Source organism: Procambarus clarkii, chromosome 48 (assembly GCF_040958095.1).
Source record: "Procambarus clarkii isolate CNS0578487 chromosome 48, FALCON_Pclarkii_2.0, whole genome shotgun sequence".
Lineage (NCBI taxonomy): Eukaryota > Metazoa > Arthropoda > Malacostraca > Decapoda > Cambaridae > Procambarus > Procambarus clarkii.
In genome coordinates, this window is record NC_091197.1 from 14,271,406 (window position 1) to 14,297,274 (window position 25,869).

The following is a 25,869-nucleotide window of genomic DNA, read 5'->3' on the forward strand; positions in this document are numbered from 1 at the left end:
AATAAATTTGTCCATAGCAGTTTTGGAAGGTGGTCACAGAACTACATCAGCATAGTTGAAAACATTAATTAATCTTATTACTGCCTTTGTGACAAGGGGTCAATATAGACAACAAATAAAGAAAAAATTAAGTTCCATGCTTAAGCCCATTTTTCAGTAAAACTAATGATAATAGTACTCTATTTCACAGACTTTACATATCCAGATAAGATATTTAGCATTTACAGGAAATACTTTTCCAATAATTCCCCTAAAAAGCTAGGTGTGTTTAACTTTGTCATAGGGATTGAAAGCATCTAAAGTCTATAGAAATTGATGTACATTTAATGCAAAATGTATCTCTTGTGGAGAAAAAAAAGGTCATATTAAAACAGATGTTTATTCAGTTATGTGTAATGATACGGCAATGTACTAGCAACAAATAATGGGACGTAAGTTAATGAAGTCTTTACAAAAGAGGCGATATATGTACCCAGCGAGCACAATATCCCTGAGCGGCGTTGAAATCAACCTTATCAACGTTAATGCAGCGTTGATTCGACGTTGAACTGGCGTTGGATATTGCGTCCATTTGTTAGACGTTGGTGGGGCGTCTCCTGATGGTGCAGGAGGGTATGTGGGCCCGCGGGCCGCTCCAAGCAACAGCCTGGTGAACCAAACTCTCACAAGACAAGCCAGGCCTCGGGCCGGGCTTGGGGAGTAGAAGAACTCCCAGAACCCCATCAAGCAGGGGAAGACGGTTTTCTCCAGCTGCCAGTGGGAGGTGCAGGTGGGGAGGACACCTCCCTGCTGCCCCCTAGGTGGGAGACGCGCCAACATACTATCCATACAGACACCAGACAAAACACTCCATAAGAAAATTGTTACCAAAGTAAATTAGGAAATAATAGAGCATATGAGAACTGTTGAGCTCTTCTCTGTAACAGGAATCTAATAGAAGTATTATATAATATGACTCCAATGGGAATATATTATAAGTTATAGGATTCTAATGGTTTGTTTTATTGGAACTTCTCTTATGTAATGTCGAAAAAATGTGCATTCAGTAAATGGACTGAAAACGCGTTTTTACACCTGGTATTGTGGTAAAGGAAATGTTGATATCACATTCTCGGTTCAGTTAATGATCAAAATCAAGGTATATTCTCACGGTAGCCTCATGCTCCCCTTACCCGTCTCGTGGAGTAGTAATGCCTTGTGTCACTAGGGCCGGGAGATGAAAAGCTTTCTTAAAACTATGCTTGTATAGGCTTACAATACAAAATAAGTACAAAAAAGCATACATTTTATAGCATAAAACGTACTTTATATTTAGCTAACATATACAAATAACAGGGTGTGTGTATATGAAACAGAACAACATGAAACAGAACCTGTATATGTGTTTTGAACTACCAGTTAGCGTCACTAAAGACTGTAATCGGGATTTACTGTCTTACAAGACGTTCTTACCGTCCATTCCCGAGACGTCAGATCGCCTGTTCTAATTAATTACCAACCTGGTTTCTATCTTCGAGTAAATACCCCCCAAAGGATAGACATATTTAGGTGCGGTAGACACAAAGCAAACCCAGACAATTATATTTTAGCCAGACGAGATTGATCACACATTTTAGAAGAATGGCACGCAAGTTCGGGTAAGATCTTGAAAGCAATATAATTTGTTATGATCCGGCAAGAATAATTGCAGTGTAGAGCAATGACATGTAATTCATTGTGTCATGTGTCTTAGATGCAAATTTAATTTTCGTAATTAAAACATTAGGCTATATTAAACAATTTTCATTTGGTATTGTCACACTCACCAACTTAACTACTTGAAAACATGAAGCAACTAGGAGGTTCAGACTGTCGTTTATTCAGAAATAATAGTCGTTAGTCATTTGTTCTTGTCTTTCGTCGTTTAAGCAACAAATCCTTTTCGTTGTTTGAATGTTGTGTTGATTTAGGGGCGACGACGATCGTGGGATCGGATGCGCCCATTTGTTGTTTGAATGCTGGCCGTTCTTTTGTTTAGTTGTTGACGTGGTCATGATGGCTTGTGAGGGCGACCGGTCACGCACACAGGCCCGCCAATGATGGTGCCTGTCATTGATTTTGCTCTGTTTTATATAGGCTTGTGTGTGTGTTGCATGATCGTAGTCTAGTAATCATCTTCCTTGTTGAAGAGGCAGTAGAATATGGACACTAGCAGCATGATAGCTGGAAAACCAAAATTACTGCATTAACTCACTTCATATAATTAACATTTTACGGTAGTCTTTACCCCGTATTGTTTCATGTTGTGGTCTTACGAATATAGCTGACATGTTATGTATTAATATTTTTTCCCAATTTAAAATTTTTAATATATTTAATGCTCCATATATCAATAAAAGGAAGAAAATCAAGCAAAAACCCTAATCAAATCTCTCCTCGGTCTAGTATAGAACATACATGTAATATAATAAGCCTACGACAGTATATATATCAGGTGTAGGAATGCTTATATTGGGCCTAAGCGAGGTATGATTAACTTATTGCATTTTGACATGCCATTTGTATTAAACGTCGGCCTTTTTTTTTGAGTGCCTTAATCTATATTTTGTACGATCATATTGTAAAGTGGACCGTAGGAACAGTGATAGGCTATGACTATGACTGTAAGGACAGGAATAGCCTATGACTATGACAGTAGGGACGGAAATAGTCTGATTATGATTGTAAAAACAGTGATAGTCTATGGTTTTAAGAATAATGATAGTCTCTGACTATCATTGATTACTCACTTCTCCCACAAAATTCCTCATAAAAACTACAGGTCAAAACAGTATGTATGAGAACTTGAAAGTGAAAACAGGATTGTGAGGTACTAACTTCCAATGACGAGAATGATGGGACCGAGGAAACTCATGACCGCCATGTCCTGAATCATAACCATGAGGTAGGAGTCCGTAGGGGCGTAGGCCAGGACCGTCATGATGAAGCCGGACACGAAGAAGGAGAAGCCCAGGTAGGTGAAGATGAGCAGCGGCACCTGCCCCACCGTCGGCTGTAGGACAAACACAAACTTTTAATGATGGGGACGGGTTACATACACCTGGCTACACACGCACACCGTTCACACGTGTATACCTGGCCCGGTATACACCTGGTCACATGGATGCACATTGCCACACACACACACACCTGGCAAAAAAAGAGTGGTTTGAGTCAAGCAACGTGAGAGAGGAGAGAGAGTGGGGGTCTGTAAGGTGATGAGAAAGTGTGGTGGTCCTGAGGGAAGGAGAAGAGTGTGTGGTTGTCCTGTAAGATGAGGGAGAAGAGTGGTAATGATGACGTCATTTCAGTAGCCAATAGCAGACTACAATTTCAAAAGAACTCGACGAGGATGCCGGGAGCCAGTCAGGACCCAGCAGTACGCCACAAGAGCTGGAGGAGGACGGAGTGTAGTAGAACTTCAGTGTTAAGTGCTGTGTCCTTATTTTCGCCTGTGGCTGCTGGTGAAGTGTACAGGCCAAGCTTCCACTTTCCATTTAGGAGACTTTATTTAGCAATGTGGCGGATAACTGTCAGTCGCGTTTTAGTCTAAATAAAAAGCAATTACTGACGTAGCTGAAGGACTGCACGCGCTGACTGATGGCAAGGTTGTGATACTGGTAAGCTACAAGCAAAATTTAACTAATGATTTTCAATTGAAATTTATGCATGAATATTTTGTGATAGCGTTAAATGCGCATATAGCCAATGTCACCAGGTACCTGACAGCTGTTGACAGGCGAGGTGCAAGAGCTGGGTCTGACAAATCTAGGTAAGGTAACACACAAATACAAGCATATTTATTTTATTTTGCCTTGTTAATTTCGTCTTTAAATATTCTTTAAACCTGTTATGCTTACCCAGGTATCTCCCCAGTGACTGACATTTCCCAAGATGCAACACACAACAGTTGCCTAACTCCCAGGATCTGTTCAGGGATGGGGGGGGAGAGGGCATTTTGCGTGAGGCGCGAGCTGTGAGTTCCCTGTGTGAACTATGAGTGGAGTGGGGCGGTACATCATCATTATTTATATGATGATGATGAAAGGGTCCCGATAGTACAGTCGGGTTCGTTCTTGACGCACAGTAAAAAATTCCGGGTTCGAATCCCGGGCGGGACAGCACCAGTAGAGTGGTGTTCCCTGACTAAAGAGAACGAGAACCGCAGACGGTCACCGCAAAGAGTTACTCAAGTAAGCATAAAGATAATGGTGGTCAGAGTTGAGCGGCTGGAACAAGGAATGGAATGGAATGGAACTATCAGGGGGAAAGTGTCAAGCCATTACGACTATATAGCACTGGGAAAGGGTCAGGATAAGGATTTGGGATGGGACAGGGGAAAGGAATGGTGCCAAACCACTTGGACGGTCGGTGATTGAAGCGCCGACCTGCATGAAGCCAGACCGTCGCTCTACCGTCCAGCCCAAGTGGTTAGACAAGGAGCTGCTACTTACCCGCTCATCATCCATGTCGTACCCCATTTTGCTACTCGAATCTGAAACATAAATAAAAGGCATGTAGCAGATCGCATTTAATTTTGTATATAGCGTTTAATGTTGTTTTATTGATTGTCTAGTGAGCTTGATGCGAGGGGAACTGCTGGAGGGCCAAAGTGGTTGTTACAAAATCTAGATGTGAAATATTGACAATGTCAGTTTACCTTGTTTATCTTTTGGTATAATTTAAGACAATATAAATCCAGCATTCGTATACTATATATACAAGACCGTTGGGTCTGGCCAGTATTGGATGGGTGGCCGCGCTGACGGTCTTGCCCTTGGCTAGGGGGACCCCAATTAATCTAACAGGTCTGTTCCAGCTAATTGGAAGCCGCTGTACAATATTGTATTACAGTTATTTTACAAAATAAATAATTTAATCGTGGATATTTATAGTGACGATAACTTAGTCGTGTAATATTGTATTGTCGTAAATCTATTAGAACAAATCCAAAGGGACCTCCTTGAATAATGGTACCTCACACCCAACCAGCACCTATATGAAAACAAAACTGAAGCAAGCCAGTAGCCTGAGGCCCCCAACGTTGACATCCGTGAGAGAAAGCCAGTAACCATTTAAACTAACACAAACCTGCGCTATTTGGGACGCACAATAGCCAACTAATCACCACACACCTCACTCTTAACAACTCCAACACCAGAATGAAATGACTACTAAACTTAACGTTCCTTCTCATCAATATTCACGGGGCTTCGGTTCTTGAGCACATTATATGCCTCTAATGTTTTCCACTACCAATCGCGTGATGGTGTATTGGGTGCATAATAAATGAACTAATGATTGATGAAGATTAAGCCACCCAAGAGGTGGCACGGGCATGAATAGCCCGTAAGTGGTGGCCCTCTTGAGCCATTACCAGTATCAAGAGCTGATACTGGAGATCTGTGGAGGCGCAACTGCACCCTGCGTGACGGGAGATGTCTCCCGGACCAAATGGTGACCAAATGGTGTAAATGAACTAAACTGACTCGTCCTTTAAATCCCAACTCAATATTCCCACTATGTGCACGCCATCCCTTTTCCCTCCCTTACTCCTTCCCAAATAGACTCATCAACCAAAAACTTCATAAAGATGACAGTTAAGGGATGAAGCACCAGCCGTGTGGGTGTGGCAGCTCCCGCGACCCAAGTCGCCTGATACATGTCATCAGTGCACTCACCAAGGGTGAAAAAATAAGTTATATGTACAGAAAATGAACAAATCCACAAGGTCCGTGACGAGGATTCGAACCTGCGTCCAAGAGCCTCCAGAGCAGAGAGAGCATTCATTTGATGCATCACGCAATTGTGATTTCTGTGTGTATATGTACAGAATATTGCTTAAAGCTAATACTGTTTCATAAGACGACTTTTTTAGTTTTGTATTATAAAGCCTAATGCCTAGACCATGTATTAATACGACTGATGAGCTGCAGGTCGATCAGGACACCTGCGACACCGTCCACGTGCGGTAGAATATGACACTTCTAGACTTATTTTCGCATATATTAAAAAAAATCTAATCTTATTCACGATCTCAACCTGTTATTTTGCTGAATGAAAAAGTTTTATTTTATTTATTTTATTTGTTTATTTCTGTTGGTAAACGTGTTTGGCTTTGTATTATTTTTCAGACCCAAACTCCCTTTACAGTACACATGTAAGCAAATTTCTCGGTAAGAGTAGTGGTAAAGCAGACTATAATGGTCAGCAGCGAGTTGATGCCAGCGCGATCCATTACATTGTGCGTCACAGCGTAAACTGGGGGCTGTAGCACAGTGGTCTGCGTCCTTGCCTCTCAACCAAGGGACCCAAGTTCAATCTGCGCCCAAAATGGATGGGTACGTTTTCTTTCATCTGATGCCTCTGTTCGCTTAGTAGTAAAACACGTATCCGGGAGTCAGGCAACTATTGTGGGTTGCATCATGGGGGGAAGGTCAATAGTAGGCCTAAGTTGAGCTCGATAAGCCTAAGTACTGTCTTCCTGTCCCCGACAACAGGAATTATAAGACGTAGAGCGAGCAGCAGCATAGTAGCCTCATGCACATACACACACTTAGACTCGCCAAAACACTTACCACTTAAAACACTTTGCACTAGTGACTGTGAGAGCACTCTCACCAACACTCGCTCGGCAAGTCGCCACAACTGGCTCCCTAGTATCTTATCAGCGACGGCCAACCTACCATATCTATGTTATCACCGGCACCACAGCCTGAACCCACATCCGTGATCTAACACGCGCACTAAGGAACCCCATTGATCACAGTTTGTTGAATCCAAAATAGATACGTTCTTCAGTAAGCGGACCTGCGAACAGTAATAGTTTGATTAACCAAGGAATCGCGGCTTCAAACCTGGCTGCAAAAGAAGTAGATTGAAAACAGTCACAGGTAAAAGAAAATGTGTGTATCAAGAAAATGTCGTCATTCGTAATCACAAGTTGATAACGTTCACGGATTTGTGCCGTTCACATATATGCAGGTGTTTCTTTGTGCTGTTCACATATATGCAGGTGTTTCTTTGTGTCGTTCACATATGTACAGGTGTTTCTTTGTGCCGTTCACATATATGCAGGTGTTTCTTTGTGTCGTTCACATATGTACAGGTGTTTCTTTGTGCCGTTCACATATATGCAGGTGTTTCTTTATCGTTCACATATATGCAGGTGTTTCTTTGTGTCGTTCACATAAATACAGGTGTTTCTTTGTCGTTCACATACGTGCAGGCAGTTGTGGATCTCCCCCACCCCCCCAATACCCATCCTGTGGTGGTAGATTTCATAGCAATCTTGTGGGTGGTTGAGGACCCGTTACCCCATCTTGTGGGAGTAGTAAAGGACCCCATAACCCATCTTGTGGGGTGATCCTTTCACCTAATGTATCTGTTCACCTAGCAATAAGTAGGTACTCAAGAGTTAGTCAGCTTGTGGGGTTGCATCCTGGGCGGGGTCAGTAATGGGGGACCCCTCGATATAACTAACGTGTATGAATACACTCAGGCTGCCATGAATACACTCAGGAGGTGGAGTAGCCATATATGTTAGGGACAATTTGAAATGTAGTCTCAAAGAGGGAATCAAAACAGAGCCACACACAGAAACTATTTGGATTGAATTAAACGAAAAAGCAAATAATATTATAATAGGAGTAATATATAGGCCACCAAATTTAGACAGAATGGAAGCAAAGCATCTATGGGATGAAATATCTAGAGCATCTAGATCTAACAGTATTTATGTCATGGGTGACTTTAATTTTAGCGGAATAAACTGGTTGAACAAAACAGGGAATAGTGAAGCAGAAGATTTTCTAGAATTAATTGACGATTGCTTTCTTACGCAACACATTAAGGAACCAACACGGGAAAATAATATTTTAGATTTAGTGTTAACTAACAGGGAAACGCAAATTAATGACATCGAAATAGGGAGTGAGCTAGGGAGCAGTGATCACAAAGAAATCAGATTTAGCATAGAATGGAATAGACCAGTAGGAGAAAATTCTGTTAAAGTGCCAGATTTTCGAAAAGCTGATTTTAATAGCCTAAGAAATTTTTTGGGTCAAATTGATTGGAAAGGCTTGGGTATGGGGTGTGGGCCGGTCTTGGAGCGAGACATGAACCCAGCGATAGGTGACTTAAATGGGGATTTCGATGTGGATTCAATATATAACTTATTTAAGAATATTCTAAACAAAGCACAGGAACGTAGTATACCATACAAATTGAATAGATCGTATACTAATGACCCAAAGTGGATAACAAAGAATTTGAAGAACCTTATAGGTAAAAAGAGAGCTTGGTACAAAAGGATTAAAAATGGGGAGGTCACTTTAGAACAGGAATTCGTACAGCTGGTTAGAAATGTTAAAAAAGAGATAAGGAAAGCAAAAAGAAACTATGAAGTTCGCATAGCAGGGCAAGCAAAGACAAATCCTAAAGGGTTTTTTCAGTTATATCGTACTAAGACTAGGGAAAGGATAGGTCCATTAAAAACTGAGACAGGTCAAATAACAGATAGTGATGAAGAGATGAGTAGTATTTTTAATAAATATTTTGTATCTGTATTTATTAAAGAGGAACTTAACAATATGCCTTCAGCCGAACAAGTCTATGTGGGTGGGGACGAGGACAGGTTGACGAGTTTAGCAGTTACCAGGGAGGATGTTCTTAAACAAATAGTAAAACTCAAACCAAACAAATCCCCAGGGCCGGATGAAGTGTTTGCCAGGGTGCTTAAAGAATGCAAAGAGGAGCTTTGTGATCCACTGTCAACCATATTTAATAAATCAATAGAGTCAGGCAGAGTGCCAGAGTTTTGGAAAGTTGCTAATGTGATACCAGTTTTTAAGAAAGGAGATAGATCACTTGCGTCTAACTATCGACCAATTAGCCTAACGTCTATTGTGGGAAAGTTACTCGAATCTATAATAGCAAATAAAATTCGTCTTCATCTTGAAAAACATAAATTAATAATTGAGTCGCAACATGGTTTTATAAATGGCCGTTCATGTTTAACAAATTTGTTATCTTTTTATTCTAGCATTGTTGAGGCAGTTGATAGTGGTAAGGATTGCGATGTTGTATACCTTGACTTTAGCAAAGCTTTTGATACAGTGCCACATGAAAGACTGATTAAAAAAATAGAGTCTCATGGTATTGGGGGTGCTATATTAAGCTGGATTAGGGCATGGCTATACCAAAGGAAACAGAGAGTTAGTATAAATGGAATCAAGTCAGAGTGGGAAAATGTTGTAAGTGGAGTGCCTCAAGGCTCTGTCCTGGGACCTCTGTTGTTTATAATATATATAAATGATTTAGATTCAGGTTTGAGTAGCAACATTTGCAAATTTGCCGATGGTACGAAAATCGGTAGGGAAATTAATTCGGAGGAGGACTCACTATCACTTCAAGTTGATCTAGATAGGGTTTTGAAATGGTCAAAGGATTGGCAGATGCAGTTTAATGCTGATAAATGTAAAGTTCTGAGGTTAGGTAATGATGATAGAGTTACAAGATACGAGCTAGATGGTGTTGTGATTGCGAAGTCGGATTGCGAAAGGGATCTGGGAGTTATGATTAGTAAGAATTTAAAACAAAAGGATCAATGCATAAATGTTCGTAATAAGGCAAATCGGACACTTGGATTTATTAATCGCAGCGTTTGTAACAAGACACCTGGTGTGGTTCTCAAGCTATATCTTGCTCTAGTTAGGCCCCATTTAGATTATGCAGTTCAGTTTTGGTCGCCATATTATAGAATGGATATAAATTCACTTGAACGTGTCCAGCGTAGGATGACTAAGTTAATTCCCCAAATTAGAAATCTTTCATATGAAGAAAGATTAACAAAGCTTAAGTTGCATTCACTGGAAAGGCGAAGAGTTAGGGGTGACATGATAGAGGTTTACAAGTGGATGAATGGACATAACCGGGGGGATATTAATAGGGTATTAAAAGTATCAACACAGGACAGAACACGAAACAATGGATATAAATTGGATAAGTTTAGATTTAGGAAAGACTTGGGTAAATACTGGTTCAGTAACAGGGTTGTTGATTTGTGGAACCAGTTGCCGCGTGACGTTGTGGAGGTGGGGTCCCTCGATTGTTTCAAGCACGGGTTGGACAAGTATATGAGTGGGATTGGGTGGTTATAGAATAGGAGCTGCCTCGTATGGGCCAATAGGCCTTCTGCAGTTACCTTTGTTCTTATGTTCTTATGTTCTTATGCCTGTCCCCTCGATACAATGAATTATAACAAGCATAGATACATAAGTAGTTAGTTAATAAATTTAATTATCTATAAAGATGGTTGGGCAATATTTTTGTGAGGAATTATTTCCAGCTAACGGAGCTCCAGTGAAAGCGGGTTCGCTGGAGATAGTGTAGTAGAGCTGGACGATAGCCTGATAAGATTACACCCACATACCATAACCGTCATTGGTAAATATTTGGATCGATTAATTGGATCCGGAAACCTTCGGAAACCACACGCCCCCCTACACCTGGGCCTTCATGGACCTCCGGAAACCACGCCGCCCCTACACTGGCTTCCGGGGAGGCTTTACTGGGAACTTGTATATTTAAATAAAAAAATAAAAAAAAATAAAAAAAATAAAAGGAAGTGGGTGGTAGGAGGACAGAAACTGTATTGGAGGGGACCCAAACATTCCCTCTAATGCGTTATGTGTGGTTTCCTCCGAGGCTAAGGGTCCCCCCTTCTTCCAGCCAGAGGTGGCACTCCCTTCCCTTTGAATAAAATAAAAACAATAAAATAAGAATGGTATCTTTACATTCTCACTCATTCATTCAGAGTGCATGGAATGGGGTTTGAAAAGATGTAGTGTCATCAACAACATCCTACCAGTAAATGATATATAACACCAAGAACCCAAACAAAGTGAACAACGCCCACTGGAAACAGATACAAGTTCAAGTTCAAGTATGTTTATTGAGACAAGAAGAAATACATCTCAAAGGGATAGAGTAGCTTAGGCTATTTATATCCCCCATCGGAAACAGGTAAACAGCACCCTAAACACACTAAATACATATTAACTCTGAATAGACATACAACACTTAGGTAATTACACTCGAAATTGGCGCGCAACACCCCTTGCACGGGGTATGGTCGTTTCGAACACGAGACGATTCGTCGAAGCTGGTTTTATATATAATAATAAAAGTAAGTCAGGTAAAAATACATACATTCAAAAGGAGTTACAAACAGAATGTTGGATTTCTAGATAGAGCTAGTGCATACTATTACTAAAGCCACTATAATACGCACAGCGTATTTGTTAACAAGTTAACCTGTTTGTTAAACTCGTATATTTTATTATGCTAGGCTGTATTAGCTTAGGTTAGGGTGTATTTGCCTTCGTTTGGTTAGGTTAAGTTTGTTTGGGTTAAGTTAGGTTTGATTGGGTTGAGCTAGGTTAAGTAAGTTTCAAAAATCCGTTTACGAAGCGTCTTGTGTACGAAGTGACTTGTATACCTTCTCACAACATTTGTTTTGATGCTATCCTCATGTGCCAAATGTTCCATGGCACTTATTTGTCAAAGATATTTTAACAAAGCTTTTGATAATTAATTTTAGCATCCGTTAAAAAATATATCTATCTACTAAGTTAGGTTAAATTAATACTATATGAGCATAATGACTTATAGAAGTATTATTTACGTGCAATAAAAACACTTGGCAATGATGCTCCCCAGTGTTGACAAGGTGATCACTGGAGGCGACGGAGCTGGGGCTGTCTTCAACGTTTTTATATTAATCTCTAATTGGTTTAATTATGGCTGAATCTTCTACCAAGTTCATCTTCAAGAAACGATCCAGTAGGCCAGGAGGCGCCATTCGCAAGAGAAAAGCTGGGAGTGGTAATAGTAAGTATTGGGACCGCCAAGGGAAACTGTTGTGCAGTTAGTCTATTATTAATAAACTTTGTGTATTGATAGTGTATATCTTTAACCTTGATTGCATTATGTCTACACAAACATTGACAAATGAGCTCTAGAAAAGTCTTGGGCCTGAATGTAGATAATTGTATTTGTGCTGCTTTTTCAGCCATGTTCCCCCTTTTTTTATTTTTATTTTTATTTGTTCTCAACACATTTTATTCTTTGTACTCAATTAGTATTAGGTTTTAGTCATTAATGTTTTTCCTGCCCGAAATGCTTTGCGTAATAGTGGCTTTAGGCATTGTATGTACTAGCTCTATCTATAAATCGATCAAATTTTGTAAAATCTCTTGTATGTATGTATGTACCTTACCTGAATAAACATTTATTTATTTATTTATTTATATTTATTTATTTATTTATTTTAGAATTGTCTTGGCATATCTATTGCACCTCTGCTTTTCAACAAGGCTAGATTACCCTCCCATGTTGGAATATGTGGGCATGAACGAGCAGATGTGCTGGCTGCTGAAGGCGCTGAAGGAGACCATATTGAATACTTAATACCCAAGACTCTGCTACAGATTAGAGGTATTGTCAGGCAACATCACCGTGACAAGGTAACTGAGGAAAAGGGGATAGAAGCACAAACCAGTGAATCTGTCCGATGGTACAACATGGTTGCAGCAGGCAATCCCAATCATTATGGACAAAGAAGAGGAGAATGCGGGAGAGAATCGGTAATAGCGAGAATCCGTCTTGGATACAAATATCCATGGCATTTCGGAATGGAAACAACAGCTGAGCAGCAGAGTTGCAGAATCTGTGATGAAAGTGACGGACACTGCCTTGACCACTACCTGAAAGAATGTGAACACCTGAGAGACATTAGAAATATGTGTAGAATAATAAACCCCATATTGTTTGAGTTAGGAAAACACTATTTGTCAAATATTGACACTTCTTAAAAGATTCCCCCATTTTGCACCTGCAAGATAACATAAGATATTAAGGGTTGACATATGTTAATCTTCTTGTTTGAGGAGCTGTTCACTTGAGACAGTTCAGCAAATCCCAGCTGCATCTGGGGTACAAGTGACAGGATGAACAACCCAGCGGGTTTTCTTCCTATTGGAGAGTGTTGTACATGCTGCTATGGCGGTATGTCCACTCACAGGATGAGCGGCGCTGCCCAATAAACTTGCCCCATGGGGCAAAATTTAAATTTAAAAGCATAAGCATATACAAAAATGAAATACAATTTTAATAATATTTACAATATTAAAAGCCAAAGACAGCAAAAAACTAATAAGATCTGTTGGAAATTACTAAATGTGGCAATCCAGAGTTCAACAGGGAAAATAAAATATCCATGTCTAGATCTAAGTTTTCAGTGGTCAATAAAGTAGAAAATTAAATGGAGGTATGATTTTTTAAGATTTCACTATTTATAAGTAGATTTTCAGTTGCTTCTGATCCTACTCTTCTTACCTGGCCTTCCCAAATTACAGTGTTATTTCTTTTAAAAATAATGGATATATTGTAGTTGTCTGGCTTATTGTTTTTTAAGTGCTCAGTGTTGTACTTCACGTACTGCCACCAGATGGCAGGTGTAGGCAACTAAACGAACTTCCCAGCAGCTTGTTCGGGTGCTCCTTGACAATTTGGTGGGGGGAGTTTGTCAAAGTGGGCTTGTAAAGGCTTTGACTGTGCAGTACATACAAATTTTTCTCCATCTTGCTTCAGTTGGATGATCTCCAATGCCCTCTAGTACAGTGCTGTTATCACAAGACAAGTCTGGCCTCAGGCCGAGCTTGGGGAAATAGAAGAACTCGCAGAACTGACACCAGGTAAATGTCAGGTAAGCTACTATTATAACTGGGAAAATAAATGAAAAGTTCCAAATAGTGCCAGTACAGCGTATGTACTTAGAATGTTGCCCTCCCTGAGTGCAGGATTTTCACCCTTGTTGTTAGCAGAAAATAAATTTAGAGGCCAAGCAATTGAATTTACTCAAAGGTACTTTTCACATACAACACACTTAATGCCTACTTTTGTGTTTGTTTTTGCTGGTTGGTCCAGGGCCATCAATTGCTCATTACCAATGTAGTATTAAGCAATGTATTAATGCAACATTGTTGATGAGCCTAAACACACAACCAGAATGCCTTACAGAAGTTAATCCTTACATTTATACATGTAATTACATTGCTATGGGGTGATTATATTCTATTGGCTTACATGATCATTTATTATCAATGCAAAATATTTATTTTCATTGGAATGACATGTATTTCTCCCAGAATACTGGCTAACAAAAGAAAATATATCTTTAAGATATAGCATTTTAATCATGTGGTACTAATTAATAATTATTAATTAATTATAGTATTGTAATAATAATTGTTGTAATTAATAAGTATTACTCTTCCTTCTGCTGGGTCATGAAGGAAGCTAACCTCAGGTAAAAGGAGGCTGTGATGCTCTCTGTCTGGAACCCGTAGGAGCGGGGCTTGGACGTCCACCGCTTGGGGCTTGTGCAGCCCAAGCTCTGCTTCGGGGTCGTTCTTCTCCGGCCCCGACTATGGCAGTCTCCGGGTTTAGAGTCCCTGTGCCTTCTTTTACCAACTTCGAGGTAAACTTTGAAGCTGGAGTCCCTAGGGCAGTTTGTTGTTGCCTTCAACCTCATTCTGACAGTTCCTGCAATGGCACTGAAACTTATAATTTCTGATAATAGTTTCATGATCAACTATTATCAATTCAGATAATAGTTGTATTGGAGTTTGCCTTTCCATTGAAGACTTGTGGCACCGTGGAGAGGGGGACCTGCTGCATGGGTGGCAGCTTCTACCCCATATCAACCTACCCTTGCTTTGCGCCTTGAAGAGGCTACTCCAGACCGATAATCAGAGTGCAACTCCATAGTCTCCGGAGACCGATTGATGCCTACTACTACTACTTTATTTGTAGCAACTTCAGAGATACTGCAATTTATTGACTTAAAAGGGGTCTTTGTGACCATATTCCTAAAAGAAATCACAAGGTTCCCTATGATGGTGAAGAGTCTAGCCTATTTTAAAATTTAAGTGTTTACCATGCTGTCTGCATTGTGTTATATATAATGACTAATAGTTGGAGGAACTAGCAAAGCAATTTATCTTGCTTCTGGTAATTTGACAAGCTAAGACCAAATTAGCCACGTGCCGATTGCGAACCATCCACTAGTCACAGGCGGATCATTTCTTGTGTAACATCAAAGTAGGCACAAGTCTTCAGTGTAACTTGTACTTGTGATTCTTCACCAGAATAATCTGTGCTTAACAATAATTTATAAGCATTGTAGTTCTGAAGTTATTCCAAGATCCACAAGATGAGTATTGTAACTGGAATTTAATTTTCTAATTTAAAAAGGCTTATTGCATTCTTCTAGGTAGCAGTGAAGATGACACAAAAGTAATCAAGAAAGAGAAGAAAGTTGATCTAAGAAACCCTATGGTTCAGCGAAGCAAGAATAGAGGCAGGATACATGAAGATAATTCCTCAAGTGATGACAGTGATGATGATATAAGGTACACTGTTTAGTATAAAGTATTTATTATTTACGTATATCATTTCTCATCTCACTTCTTGGCAACTTCTGGAAGGTTTAATTTCCACTGATTTTTGTTAATTTATTGTGCACCCCATACCCATCCTATGGACTGTAGTGGAAAGAGTTTCAGAGGCACAAAGTGGGCTCAGGAATTGAACCTCAAAATGTATATCAGTAGTCTTTTTATATCACGATTGATTCAAGAATCGCACCCTGATCAATCAGGCTGTGATTCATACGTCAAACTGTGAGCAACGGCATCTAACGGCCTAGTTTACCAGACCACCATCCAGGAGGTTGGGTCAGAAACTGGGCTGCAGAGACATTGATTTCTGGAACTGACAAAAAGTATTTTGGTCAGAAATGGTTGGGCAAGTTTCCTTCCACCTAATGTCTCTGTTCACCTAGTGGTAAATGGGTACCCGGGAGTTCAGTCCATCCTCCTAAGGTTTCCCAACGTCAAGAAAATGGTCAATTTAAACTGTCCACCTAACCTACCAGAGAACCCAAAACTGAAAATGGGATAGTACGTCACTTTTGCGAGCCACTTTCATTTTCTAGTAAGACAGTTTTTTCCTTATGTATCGCATACTAGCAAAAAGCGACATTTTTTGTGGGAGGACAGGTTGAGGAGTTAGGCAACTATTGTGAGTTGCATCCTGGGGAAGGTCAATAGTTCAGCCAAGAGGAAACTCGGTACAGACTTTGTCCCCAACAATGGAAATTATGTAGATGAGACAGATGTAATTGTTGGTTAAATTACAGGTTGTGCTGAAGTAGAAGGATCATTTAATGAGCCAGGGGAAGCAATTGAAGAAAGGAATTGTTTCTTTGCAATTTCTTCAACTATTAAAAGTTTTTTCAGGATTTCTCTTTCTAATGTTCTTAAAATTGGTGTGCATCTTGTACTGGCTTAACATGTGTGGAACACTATATTCATTTTTGGACTCCATAATATGTAGAATTTTTAAATGAACTCTTTACCGCTTCCAGGCTTACTTCGGTCATTTCACCTCCTATCTTATTCCTGCTCTTCCTCTTAATTCTGAGACTGCCACTAGGTCTGTAAACTCTGGGTCAGTTAATGTAGGTACTTGAACCTACTTTAACTGAACTGAAGACTACTGGAGTGGAGTGCCTCACCTTGGTCTGTACATGACCTTTTTGACTTCAAATATTTGAGCTTTTGGTTAGGGGGTGTTCTAATTGGTTGTGTTTCAGATGCAGCTGGAGGTTCATGTGCTTGTTTATTTGACATGAATTGATTGCCTTTCATAGCTTAGGAGTTCTGGCTGCATTTGGTGTCTGTTCTTTCAGTGAGTGTCTCCAGTGCCTGGGTGTCCTGTCTGGCTAATGACCTTCATGCCCTGGCAATTTCCACACAGGTCTTTGGCATGGTTTGTTGAGGGTTGACCCATTGAGTCTGCACTCGCTACTAGTATTTGAGAGTCTGATGGGTGCCCATTGTTTCTACTACTGGGTGATGATCATTCTCTCTGCCTCTGCCATACTACTTGTTGGGTTGGTGACACCTACAATCCTTCCTCCTGTGGGTGTGGTTTGTTCGGATTTTGGTCTTTCCACTCTCGTTTCTGACTCCGAAGTGTCTGAGGGTTTCAGACTTGCAGCAGGGTTTAGCTTGGTGATGTAGCTCGGTCTTCTCTGAGGGTGGTCCCATCCTCTTTCATGGCAGATGTTGTTGAGCCATCTGGTCCTCACTGGTGTCTTGAAGTTTTGTCTTCATGACCCCTCTCCAGACCTCCTTGGTAGAATGCCTTTCATTCTCAGGTGTTGGGTGAGGACAATGGCTCTGCCCAGGATCCTTCATGGCAGGCTTCTGGTGCTTCCAGGGAATCTGTTGAGAGTTCTTGGGTGCCCCTCACCCCTGCTTCCTACTGACATAAAAGGAGCCACTAGAGCTCTATCAGAAAGAAGTGTTTCATTACATTTAATTGTTTTTTATAATAATTAAAAATATTTATTAAAGACAAGTATTTATTGATTAATCTTATGAACTGCTGATGATAATAATTATAATGATGATGATAATTATAATAAACTATAATTAATTTTAATTACAGTGCAGCGTACAAGTCTCAACGCACGAGAGAAAGAGAAGGACCAAAAGACATGGGTGCTACATCCACAGTTCAGTTTGAGACAGAAAAAGATAGGGATGCTCAGGCGATTTATGAAAGAACACTTCAGGTTAATAAAGTAAGTATAAAATGAAGAATCTTGTAATCAGTTATCAGAGTTAGGATGACTTATGATGAAAGGTTTGATGGTGGTATCACATTCATAAACAATCCGTTTGGATCTTTGATCTTTAGTGTGTTCAGAGTTTCATTGAAAACAGAATTGTACTGTAACCTCTGTATTTCACTCAGTTCTTTGTTGTTATCTGTAAAAGTTCCATCACCCTTTTGCAAGGGCCCAATGTAAGATATAGTTTTTGTTATAAATTTTGCATAGAAGAAAAAGTATTTTAGATTCCTTTATTTCACTTATGGCCTTTTGCTATCTGCCTCTCCTGGATTTTATGTGATTCTTTCAACTTAGCTCATTCGTTTCTATTTCTCTACATAGCCTTCTTTGTCGTACTTGGGACAGTGGAGCACTCGAGATTTTTTGCAATTTGTTTTCTGTATTTATAGAGGGAACACTGTTCTTGTTTCAGTGAGAGAGTATAGGAATATCATGCTGCCTTATAGTGCATGTGCACGTTGGAAGCGGTCATGTGGATCTCGATGCAGTGCACAATTGCACTGTCTTTAAGTTGTTTGTTATGCATTTAGGACAGTCATACTTACTATCCATAGATAGAGGACAAGATGGACACTTTTTGGGTACTACGAAGGCCATCATATCCCTGTTATCAAGAATGCCAGAAGGAAGAAAAGAAAAGTCGTCTGAGTATGCATGGTATTCAGGGCTGTAGCCAGGAGGAGCAGAGTGGTAGTCAGAGGCAGTAAGATGCTGCGTATTGCCCAGGGAAATTGCCCAAGGCTACAACATCAGGTCATCCAGCTGGGTGTGAGGTCATGTACTCACTCTCCTACAGCTTCCAAGCATTTCCACTATTCTCAACTGCTATGACAGCCTTACTGTGATTTGCCAGTTTTGGTAACTGATGTCTGATTAGTTCTGGCACCAGGGACCAGCTTGGACAAGGATTGGAGGCAGCCAGCCACCTTTGGTGGTACTGTTCCTTATTCTGTTTCCGGAGTCTGTTGTACTGGGTGAAGGATTGTTTGTGCTTGATTCGGTCAAATCAAGGCAAATCAAAATTCCCTTTAAATGCCATAAATGTTCTCGAGCTCTACTGTGCGTATTCACCATGTCCCATTACAGAATTGCACAGGTTATGCAATTAAAATTCAATTAAATCCACAGGTTGTGGCTTTAAAGCTAATTAGAGATTATTTTTATACAAATATTGCTTATGTTAAAGATATTCAGGTAGAATTTATTGACCTTGTGAATGATAAGCGCTCATGATCTCTTTGAGAAAGAATCTGTTATTAAGTTTTGGTATAAGATATTCAAGTCATTACTCATGTCCTGCAGTGGAAGCTGTTTGCTCTCTTTTTACCTTTCCCAACAACATATTTGTTTGTATAAATGTTCCAGCATTGTGGCAATTCATCCTCATTACTAAAGCTGGCATCCACTTGGATGTGTGAGGAGTAGCATTAGTAACTGTAAGTGACTGCGAATGCAAACTGCCTGTATGGAGACTGTTGTAGGCCACTTCTTGAATCACTCGATATAAATATACTATTGATATTGTATACTGTATGTACAGTATTTGTATAAAAGAAAAGGGAAATTATGTAACTTAGTTTTGCAAAATAAATAAATAAATTTTTATTGAGGAAAAGTACATTCATAGTTGATTTACAAACATAAGGTTGGATTTATAGATAGAGCTAGTACATACAATACCTAAAGTCACTAATATGCATAGCGTTTCGGGCAAATTGTTATTTGCTTAACTAAATGAAGTGTGGGGTTCGATTCCTAAACCCATTATGTGCCTCTGTAATCCCTTTCCATCACTGCCCACAGGATGGGTATGAGGTGCATAATAAATGACTAACTTACTGGCTTACTTCTCGCGGAATCTAAAATGAGATCTCGGCTGAATGTGGCAGCCAACCTCAATGTGCCTTAACCAAAACTGTTACTTGGCGTGAAGAATCTTCAAACGATGGTTAATTGTGTAGTTTTTGCACATTTAAAACACAGTATATTAGCCTTGAAATTAATACTGCACACCCACAGGTGAAGGTGAAATTGTTCTGCAATTTTCTTTTCAATCACTGTTTTATTTATAATAACACATTAAATGGTTATGCAGCTACCCATTTATTGATACTATTTACAAATATACAAAACTAAATGTTAATCTGCACATTTCTTAGGTTCTTATTATCCTGGGTACAGTACATTGATGACACTAATAATGCTCAAAGGATACATATAGGGAAAAAGGTTGTAAAAACTGCTGCTTTACGGTATGCTGTGGGGTCCAGTCCAGTGGATCATTTTACATGTAGTTATGACTGGAGATTTTGTATTACTGAATTGTCACAGGTGAATCGAGAAACTAAACTCATTACTTCAAAAAAGTTATTAGTTCCTCATCAGGCCCTGTGAAGTCCTTGAAGATAGGGCTACTGAATATCCATATCAGATACCTTTGCTGTAGGTCACCTTGTATCTTTTCGCTCTTGTATTTGGATCCTGAGTGATATTTAGTATTTTTTGAATGTCCCACAACACTGTACTAAGTCTTCACAATTTTATGCCTTTGTATGATAATTCCTTACTTACTGACCATTTGCTGTTTAAGAAATAAAATAGTCATTTGCTTATCTGGCAAATAATTACACTGCAACCTCTTTGAACCTCTCAAACAAATATGGTACATGAGAATTAAGGTGACCTGACCACTACTATCAAGTACATAGTTTCTAAGATTACCTCAAGCTTTTCTGAGAATAGCACTTGAGCGTGATAAGAAATGAATGTATGAAATTTTGCTTATCTTTGATGTTTGTAATGTTTCTGCATAAAAGTCTTCCAGTTTAGTGGCTGCTTCATAATAATATCTTTACGTATCCAACAGGAAACTAGAGGTCAAGCAGATGACAAAATATATCGTGGCTTGAATAACTACAGTCAATTCTATGAAAAGAAAGATACAGCTCAGGGTAATGCAGCAAGTGGAGGGGTCCGCAAAGGTCCCATTCGAGCCCCTGATCATCTGCGAGCAACAGTAAGATGGGACTACCAGCCAGATCTGTGCAAGGACTACAAGGAGACTGGATTCTGTGGTTTTGGAGGTACTATATATACAGTACTGCACTTTCGTTTGAATTCTAGTGATTTTCCATGTTACCCAGTTGAACTTGCTGAGTTATACTCGAATACTGTATGTATTTTCAATGGGCATATACTACTGTACATGTATATAAATTTTATTTGAGGTTAGGCATCACCTAAATGTTTTTATCATGATGCATTGCATCTACTTCTATCAGATTTGTGAGTGAATGAAGTTATAATTAGAAAAGTATGTTTTCAGAATTCACTAATAAATGTATGCTGTAAGTTGAACAAATATATCTGGGGGATCTGGAGCTGTGGCTGGTCATTGGATAACTGCGAATTTCCTTTTCATCTGTGATGCAGTCATGATAATAACATGGCTGAAAATTAGGACACCCAAACCATATACAGTATCTGAAATTCAAGCTGGCAAGTTCCTACTGCAACTTTTCTATACTTAGTAATAATACTATTATTATTATTAATTATTATTATTATTGAGAAAATCCACTAGGGCAATGAGATGTGTACTGAACCTATGACTTTGGAATTGCCAAGCCACACACATATGCTACCACTAGACCACCGTTGACTTGTTAAAATCATTCAACTGAATTTCTACTGAAATCACAGGGAGTCTGGAAGCTCCTACTGAAGCCAGTCCAGTCATAGGTTAGCACCCACCTCATAGCCCTAGTGGATTTTCACATTGATATATATCACAGTAATGTGACTTCTGTGTGATTAATAATAATAATAATAATAATAATAATATTGTATTATAGTACAGTATTATCATGCATTTAGTATAAAATTTGTGATTGGAAAGTGTCCCTTATTATTAATTTTTGTTGTTGCGGCTACAACACTTTTTAACTTCACTCACAGCTGTAATCAGTTTAATAAATCACTGAAAATATAGCTTCTAAATCTAGTTCATACAGTAATTATTATGATGACATGTTATCCTATTATAATGACTTTGGTTAAATAATGTACTGTAATTTTATAAATGATAAATTCACAAACATATACACATATGGTTTTTGAACTTGAATTTAAATGATAAACTTGTACATTACATTACTTCACAAGCACTTCTTGTGTGTTTTTTACAGATGTTGTATTTGTTTTGTTCTCCCTTCAATCCTTGCAACTTTCTGCTGTCCTTCTTTAATCTGCCAGTTGAGGGACTGCTTCCTCAGGGTCCGTCTAATTACCACAAGCTACACAAGCTTCAAAAAGCTTCAGAAAGCTTCCTGGCAATACGTTAGTAATGAATAAATATGAAATGTTAGGTTAGGCTGACCTAACCTAAACTAACCTAACCTAACCTAACCTAACCTAACTTAACCAAACCAAACCAAACCTAACCAAACCTAACCTTACCTAACCGACACTTGGATCGTCGACTTTATTTGGCGTCACCAGCTCTTTATTTTCGTCTAATTTCTTAATAAAAATATACTTTTTCAGATTAAAATTATGTTTCTCGTGTTGTACATTCAGCACCAACATTATAATGAGTAAATATATCATATTATTCATTACTAACATAAGCTTTGTGAAGCTTTGTGAAGCTTGTGTAGCTTGTGGTAATTAGACGAACCGCTTCCTCAGATTTGGTCAGTCGACATCTCGCTGCATGTCACTAATAGAAGAGATAATGAGTGTGTTCTTGTCTCAGTTTATTGGTGTTTCATTGAGCCACATTCATCCTGTTGTACCACCTGTTGTTCTGTAATTTATTTGTACTGTATATACACGGCACACTCTTAGTCTCTCCATTGTGGCATTTTTCTACCCTGTGCACCTTTTCTGAGGAAATTCAGTATTAATTCTTAGGAAATTATAGAGAAAGTGTAAGAATTTAGGAAAACCAACAAAATTTAGGTTCTAGAGTTTGGCTGTGATAAGCTGAGAAAGAGGGATTTATCTCCAGAGCATGCCAAACAAAAAATAAAAATAAACATACTGTATATAAAATGTCCCGGTACAGTACTAACCAAAAAACCTCATGACGTCATGTTATAAAACAAGATTGCTATGGGTTGCTGCAAAAATATTTAGTTTTTGTATAACATGGGTCTGGAGAGCTGAAAACCAGGTTTTGTTCCCCAGTATTCCCAGGCAAAAAAGTACAGTTAACTATTTAAACATTTTGTTATAATTTCATTCAAAAACATATCGAGATTATGAGAGCATAATGAATAATTCTACTACAGGTAAAGTTACTACAAGTAACCCAGGATAGGCCAAAACATCATCACTTTAAATATTTTTCGAATGTGAGGGATGTGTTATTTATTTCAGTCACGTTATTGTGACTTATTCTCTGCACACTACAGGTGGTCAATGCTTGTAAATCGGAAACCAATTTTCCCTAAGCATTATACTATAAGTGGAGGTTGTGTTCCCAGACCATAGGCATTTATTTCTAGGATACCATTTATCCCTTGCATATTTTTCAAGTCCTATTCTATCCAATTCAAATCTCCTTTTAGTTATTGTGTGTTTTCTTAGTACAGTATATCCACTTTCATTCACTGTGGCAGAGAAACCATATATTGAATCTGTTTTTTTTATGTTGGCAGTTGTTTAAAGTTATAGAGACAATTGTTAATTTATTTGATTAATTTAATGCCTCAAGCAACTTGTCTATGATGATTCTGAAGCATTATTTAATTTACATACTCATTCTACTACTGTATATCAAAGTATTGGCTTCTGTCTGTAAGTTTATAAATTGAGTACATTTGAATATTTAATAAAACTATAATTTGTGTCCACTACATAGATATCTGAAGATTAGAAAAGTTAGTGATTAAATTATGTGTAGTCCAAAAGACTTAATGCTGCTTTTTATTTTCAGATAGCTGTAAGTTTTTGCACGACCGGACAGATTACAAATTAGGCTGGCAGCTCGAGCTAGAAACTAGCAAGCAGAGAGGTGGAGACTGTGACTCGGATGAAAACTGGGAGATCCCAAGTGACGATGAGCATCTTCCCTTCAAGTGTTTCATCTGCAGACAGTCTTTCACAGATCCAGTGGTTACCAAGTGTAAACATTATTTTTGTGAAAAGTGTGCCCTTGACCACTTCAAGAAAACGAAACGTTGTTATGTGTGTAGTGAAAATACGGGAGGAATGTTTAACCCAGCTGTTGAGCTCATAGCCAGATTTAAAAATGAAGACGTGGATGACAGTGACTAAGATGTCAATTTTTCGTAAATGTTTTTTTTTTTATATTTTAAAACAAAAGTAATTGAGGTGAAAGATTATTTTATAATAGCAAAGTAAATACGTCTGTTGTTGGCTGCATGGAATCATAATTTATATCTTTTAAGAATTAATTGGTATTGTTCATTAAGATTTCTTTATTACAAAATGCTAAAGTTGAACTGTGCATTGGTATTTGTGCCAATTTCAAGAATATTGCATTGTCTACAGACACCAATGTTATAATATGGTAAATGATACAAAACTCAGAAAAAATACTCATAATTTGAGCTGAATGTATGTAATGTACAATCAGCTGTGCAATTCAGCCTCAGTTTGTATCAGAGTTGTTTCAGACGTACCGATTTGTTTTCTTATAAAATTCTGACTTCAAGAACTCCCATAATGCATAATGTTAAGGGACCTTACATACGAATCCCACAATTTGTTTCATTGGTTTAAATGTAAAACATGAATATCATGCTATAATTAGATTCTCAATATCCTATGAAAATATATAAATATATAATTTTGTTAAAATAGTTTATGACGATTTGCCAAACCACTCATTTTTACTAGTTTACAATACAGTGGCAGCCAAAAGGTAATTGTATTACTGCAGTAGATTCCATTAGGAAGCTAGATTCCAGCTTCCTAATTTAATTTGCCATGATGGATATCATAATTTTTGGTTGCCCAACAACAGCATTTGGTTATCAAAATAACTGGACAATGAGACAATCTGGTATGACATTACATTACAAGAAATGGTAAGAGTTCCTCTGAATAACACAGATTTGACTGACTTACTGACATGGTTCACGACTGAACAGTTCATATACTTAACATTAATTGGCAACAATTCTGCCTCACGGTACTTGGTTAACCTGCCTACCTGATCAACCAGGCTGTGATTCATACGTCAGGCTGCAAGCAGCCGCATTCAACAGCCAGCTTGACCAGATCACCAACCACCAGGCCATGGGGACGTTGATCCTCAAAATCACTACAAGTAACTGCATAGTGACTACAGCAAATGAAAGGAACAAGTGTTAATTCATTAAGCACAGGTACTTGGACATGGATAATGGCATGCTCAACAATGAAATGTAGATTCATGGAGCACACTCTCTGAAAGAATTAAATATCTATAGCATGCACTATACTTCATAGCTATATGTGGATGTATGATTTGTCTCATGCTGTCACTTCCTCTTGGAAAACAACCAGGGAAGTTCTTAGGTGTTGGCATACGAGGAGAGTCAATATACAACCTATCAGTTTTGAAGCTCACACTGGTTACTATAGCAGTGCGCTCAGCAAGTTGTTACTGGGGATTTAGTGGTTCCACGCACGTAAGATCCAATCATCACATAAATCTCGGCTCAAACCAGATGAGTACAGTACTTAGTTTCAGATGCAGTCACATCCACAATCAGCAAACTCAACACATTGTCTTTGGTGACATATATAGCTGGCTGAGATCATGATGGTGAAAAGCAATTACCAACTAGGGTGGAGAACAGACCTGGGGCAGCTGAACAGGTGGAGCAACACAACATGATAGTAAGTGACAAGGTTGTCTGGAAGCGACCTACCTACCGCCTACCAGGAAGTGTGTGTGGCTATCCATACACACTATCTTTATTTCATTGTGATATTGCAGAAAACAGTACAGCATCTTTGGAAAAAAAAAAGACTAGCTTTCTGTAACTACTTCTAGTACTTAATGAATGAGGTAAGTAAGGCTGTTTATTTGTACAGCTGGTGAAATTCACATGCAGTTAACGAGACGT

At 38.8% G+C, this 25,869-nt stretch overlaps 1 protein-coding gene across 6 annotated transcripts; it reads left to right on the plus strand.

The window, feature by feature from the left end:
• The first annotated feature begins 3,404 nt into the window (after positions 1-3,404).
• On the plus strand, positions 3,405-24,562 carry mdlc (RING finger protein mdlc). 6 transcript variants are annotated; one of them, XM_045752951.2, is made up of 6 exons: positions 3,405-3,638; positions 13,672-13,786; positions 15,356-15,494; positions 17,599-17,734; positions 20,652-20,868; positions 23,727-24,562. In XM_045752951.2, exons 2-6 carry the CDS (start codon positions 13,780-13,782, stop codon positions 24,065-24,067), a joined length of 840 nt encoding a protein of 279 aa, XP_045608907.1. In that variant the 5' UTR covers positions 3,405-3,638; positions 13,672-13,779; the 3' UTR covers positions 24,068-24,562. The 6 variants fall into 6 exon arrangements, with proteins under 6 accessions (XP_045608907.1, XP_045608911.1, XP_045608912.1 ...); XM_045752952.2 differs by lacking the exon at positions 3,405-3,638 and adding an exon at positions 11,771-11,910; XM_045752955.2 differs by lacking the exon at positions 13,672-13,786 and having other exon boundaries at positions 3,406-3,638.
• Positions 24,563-25,869: the final 1,307 nt, after the last annotated feature.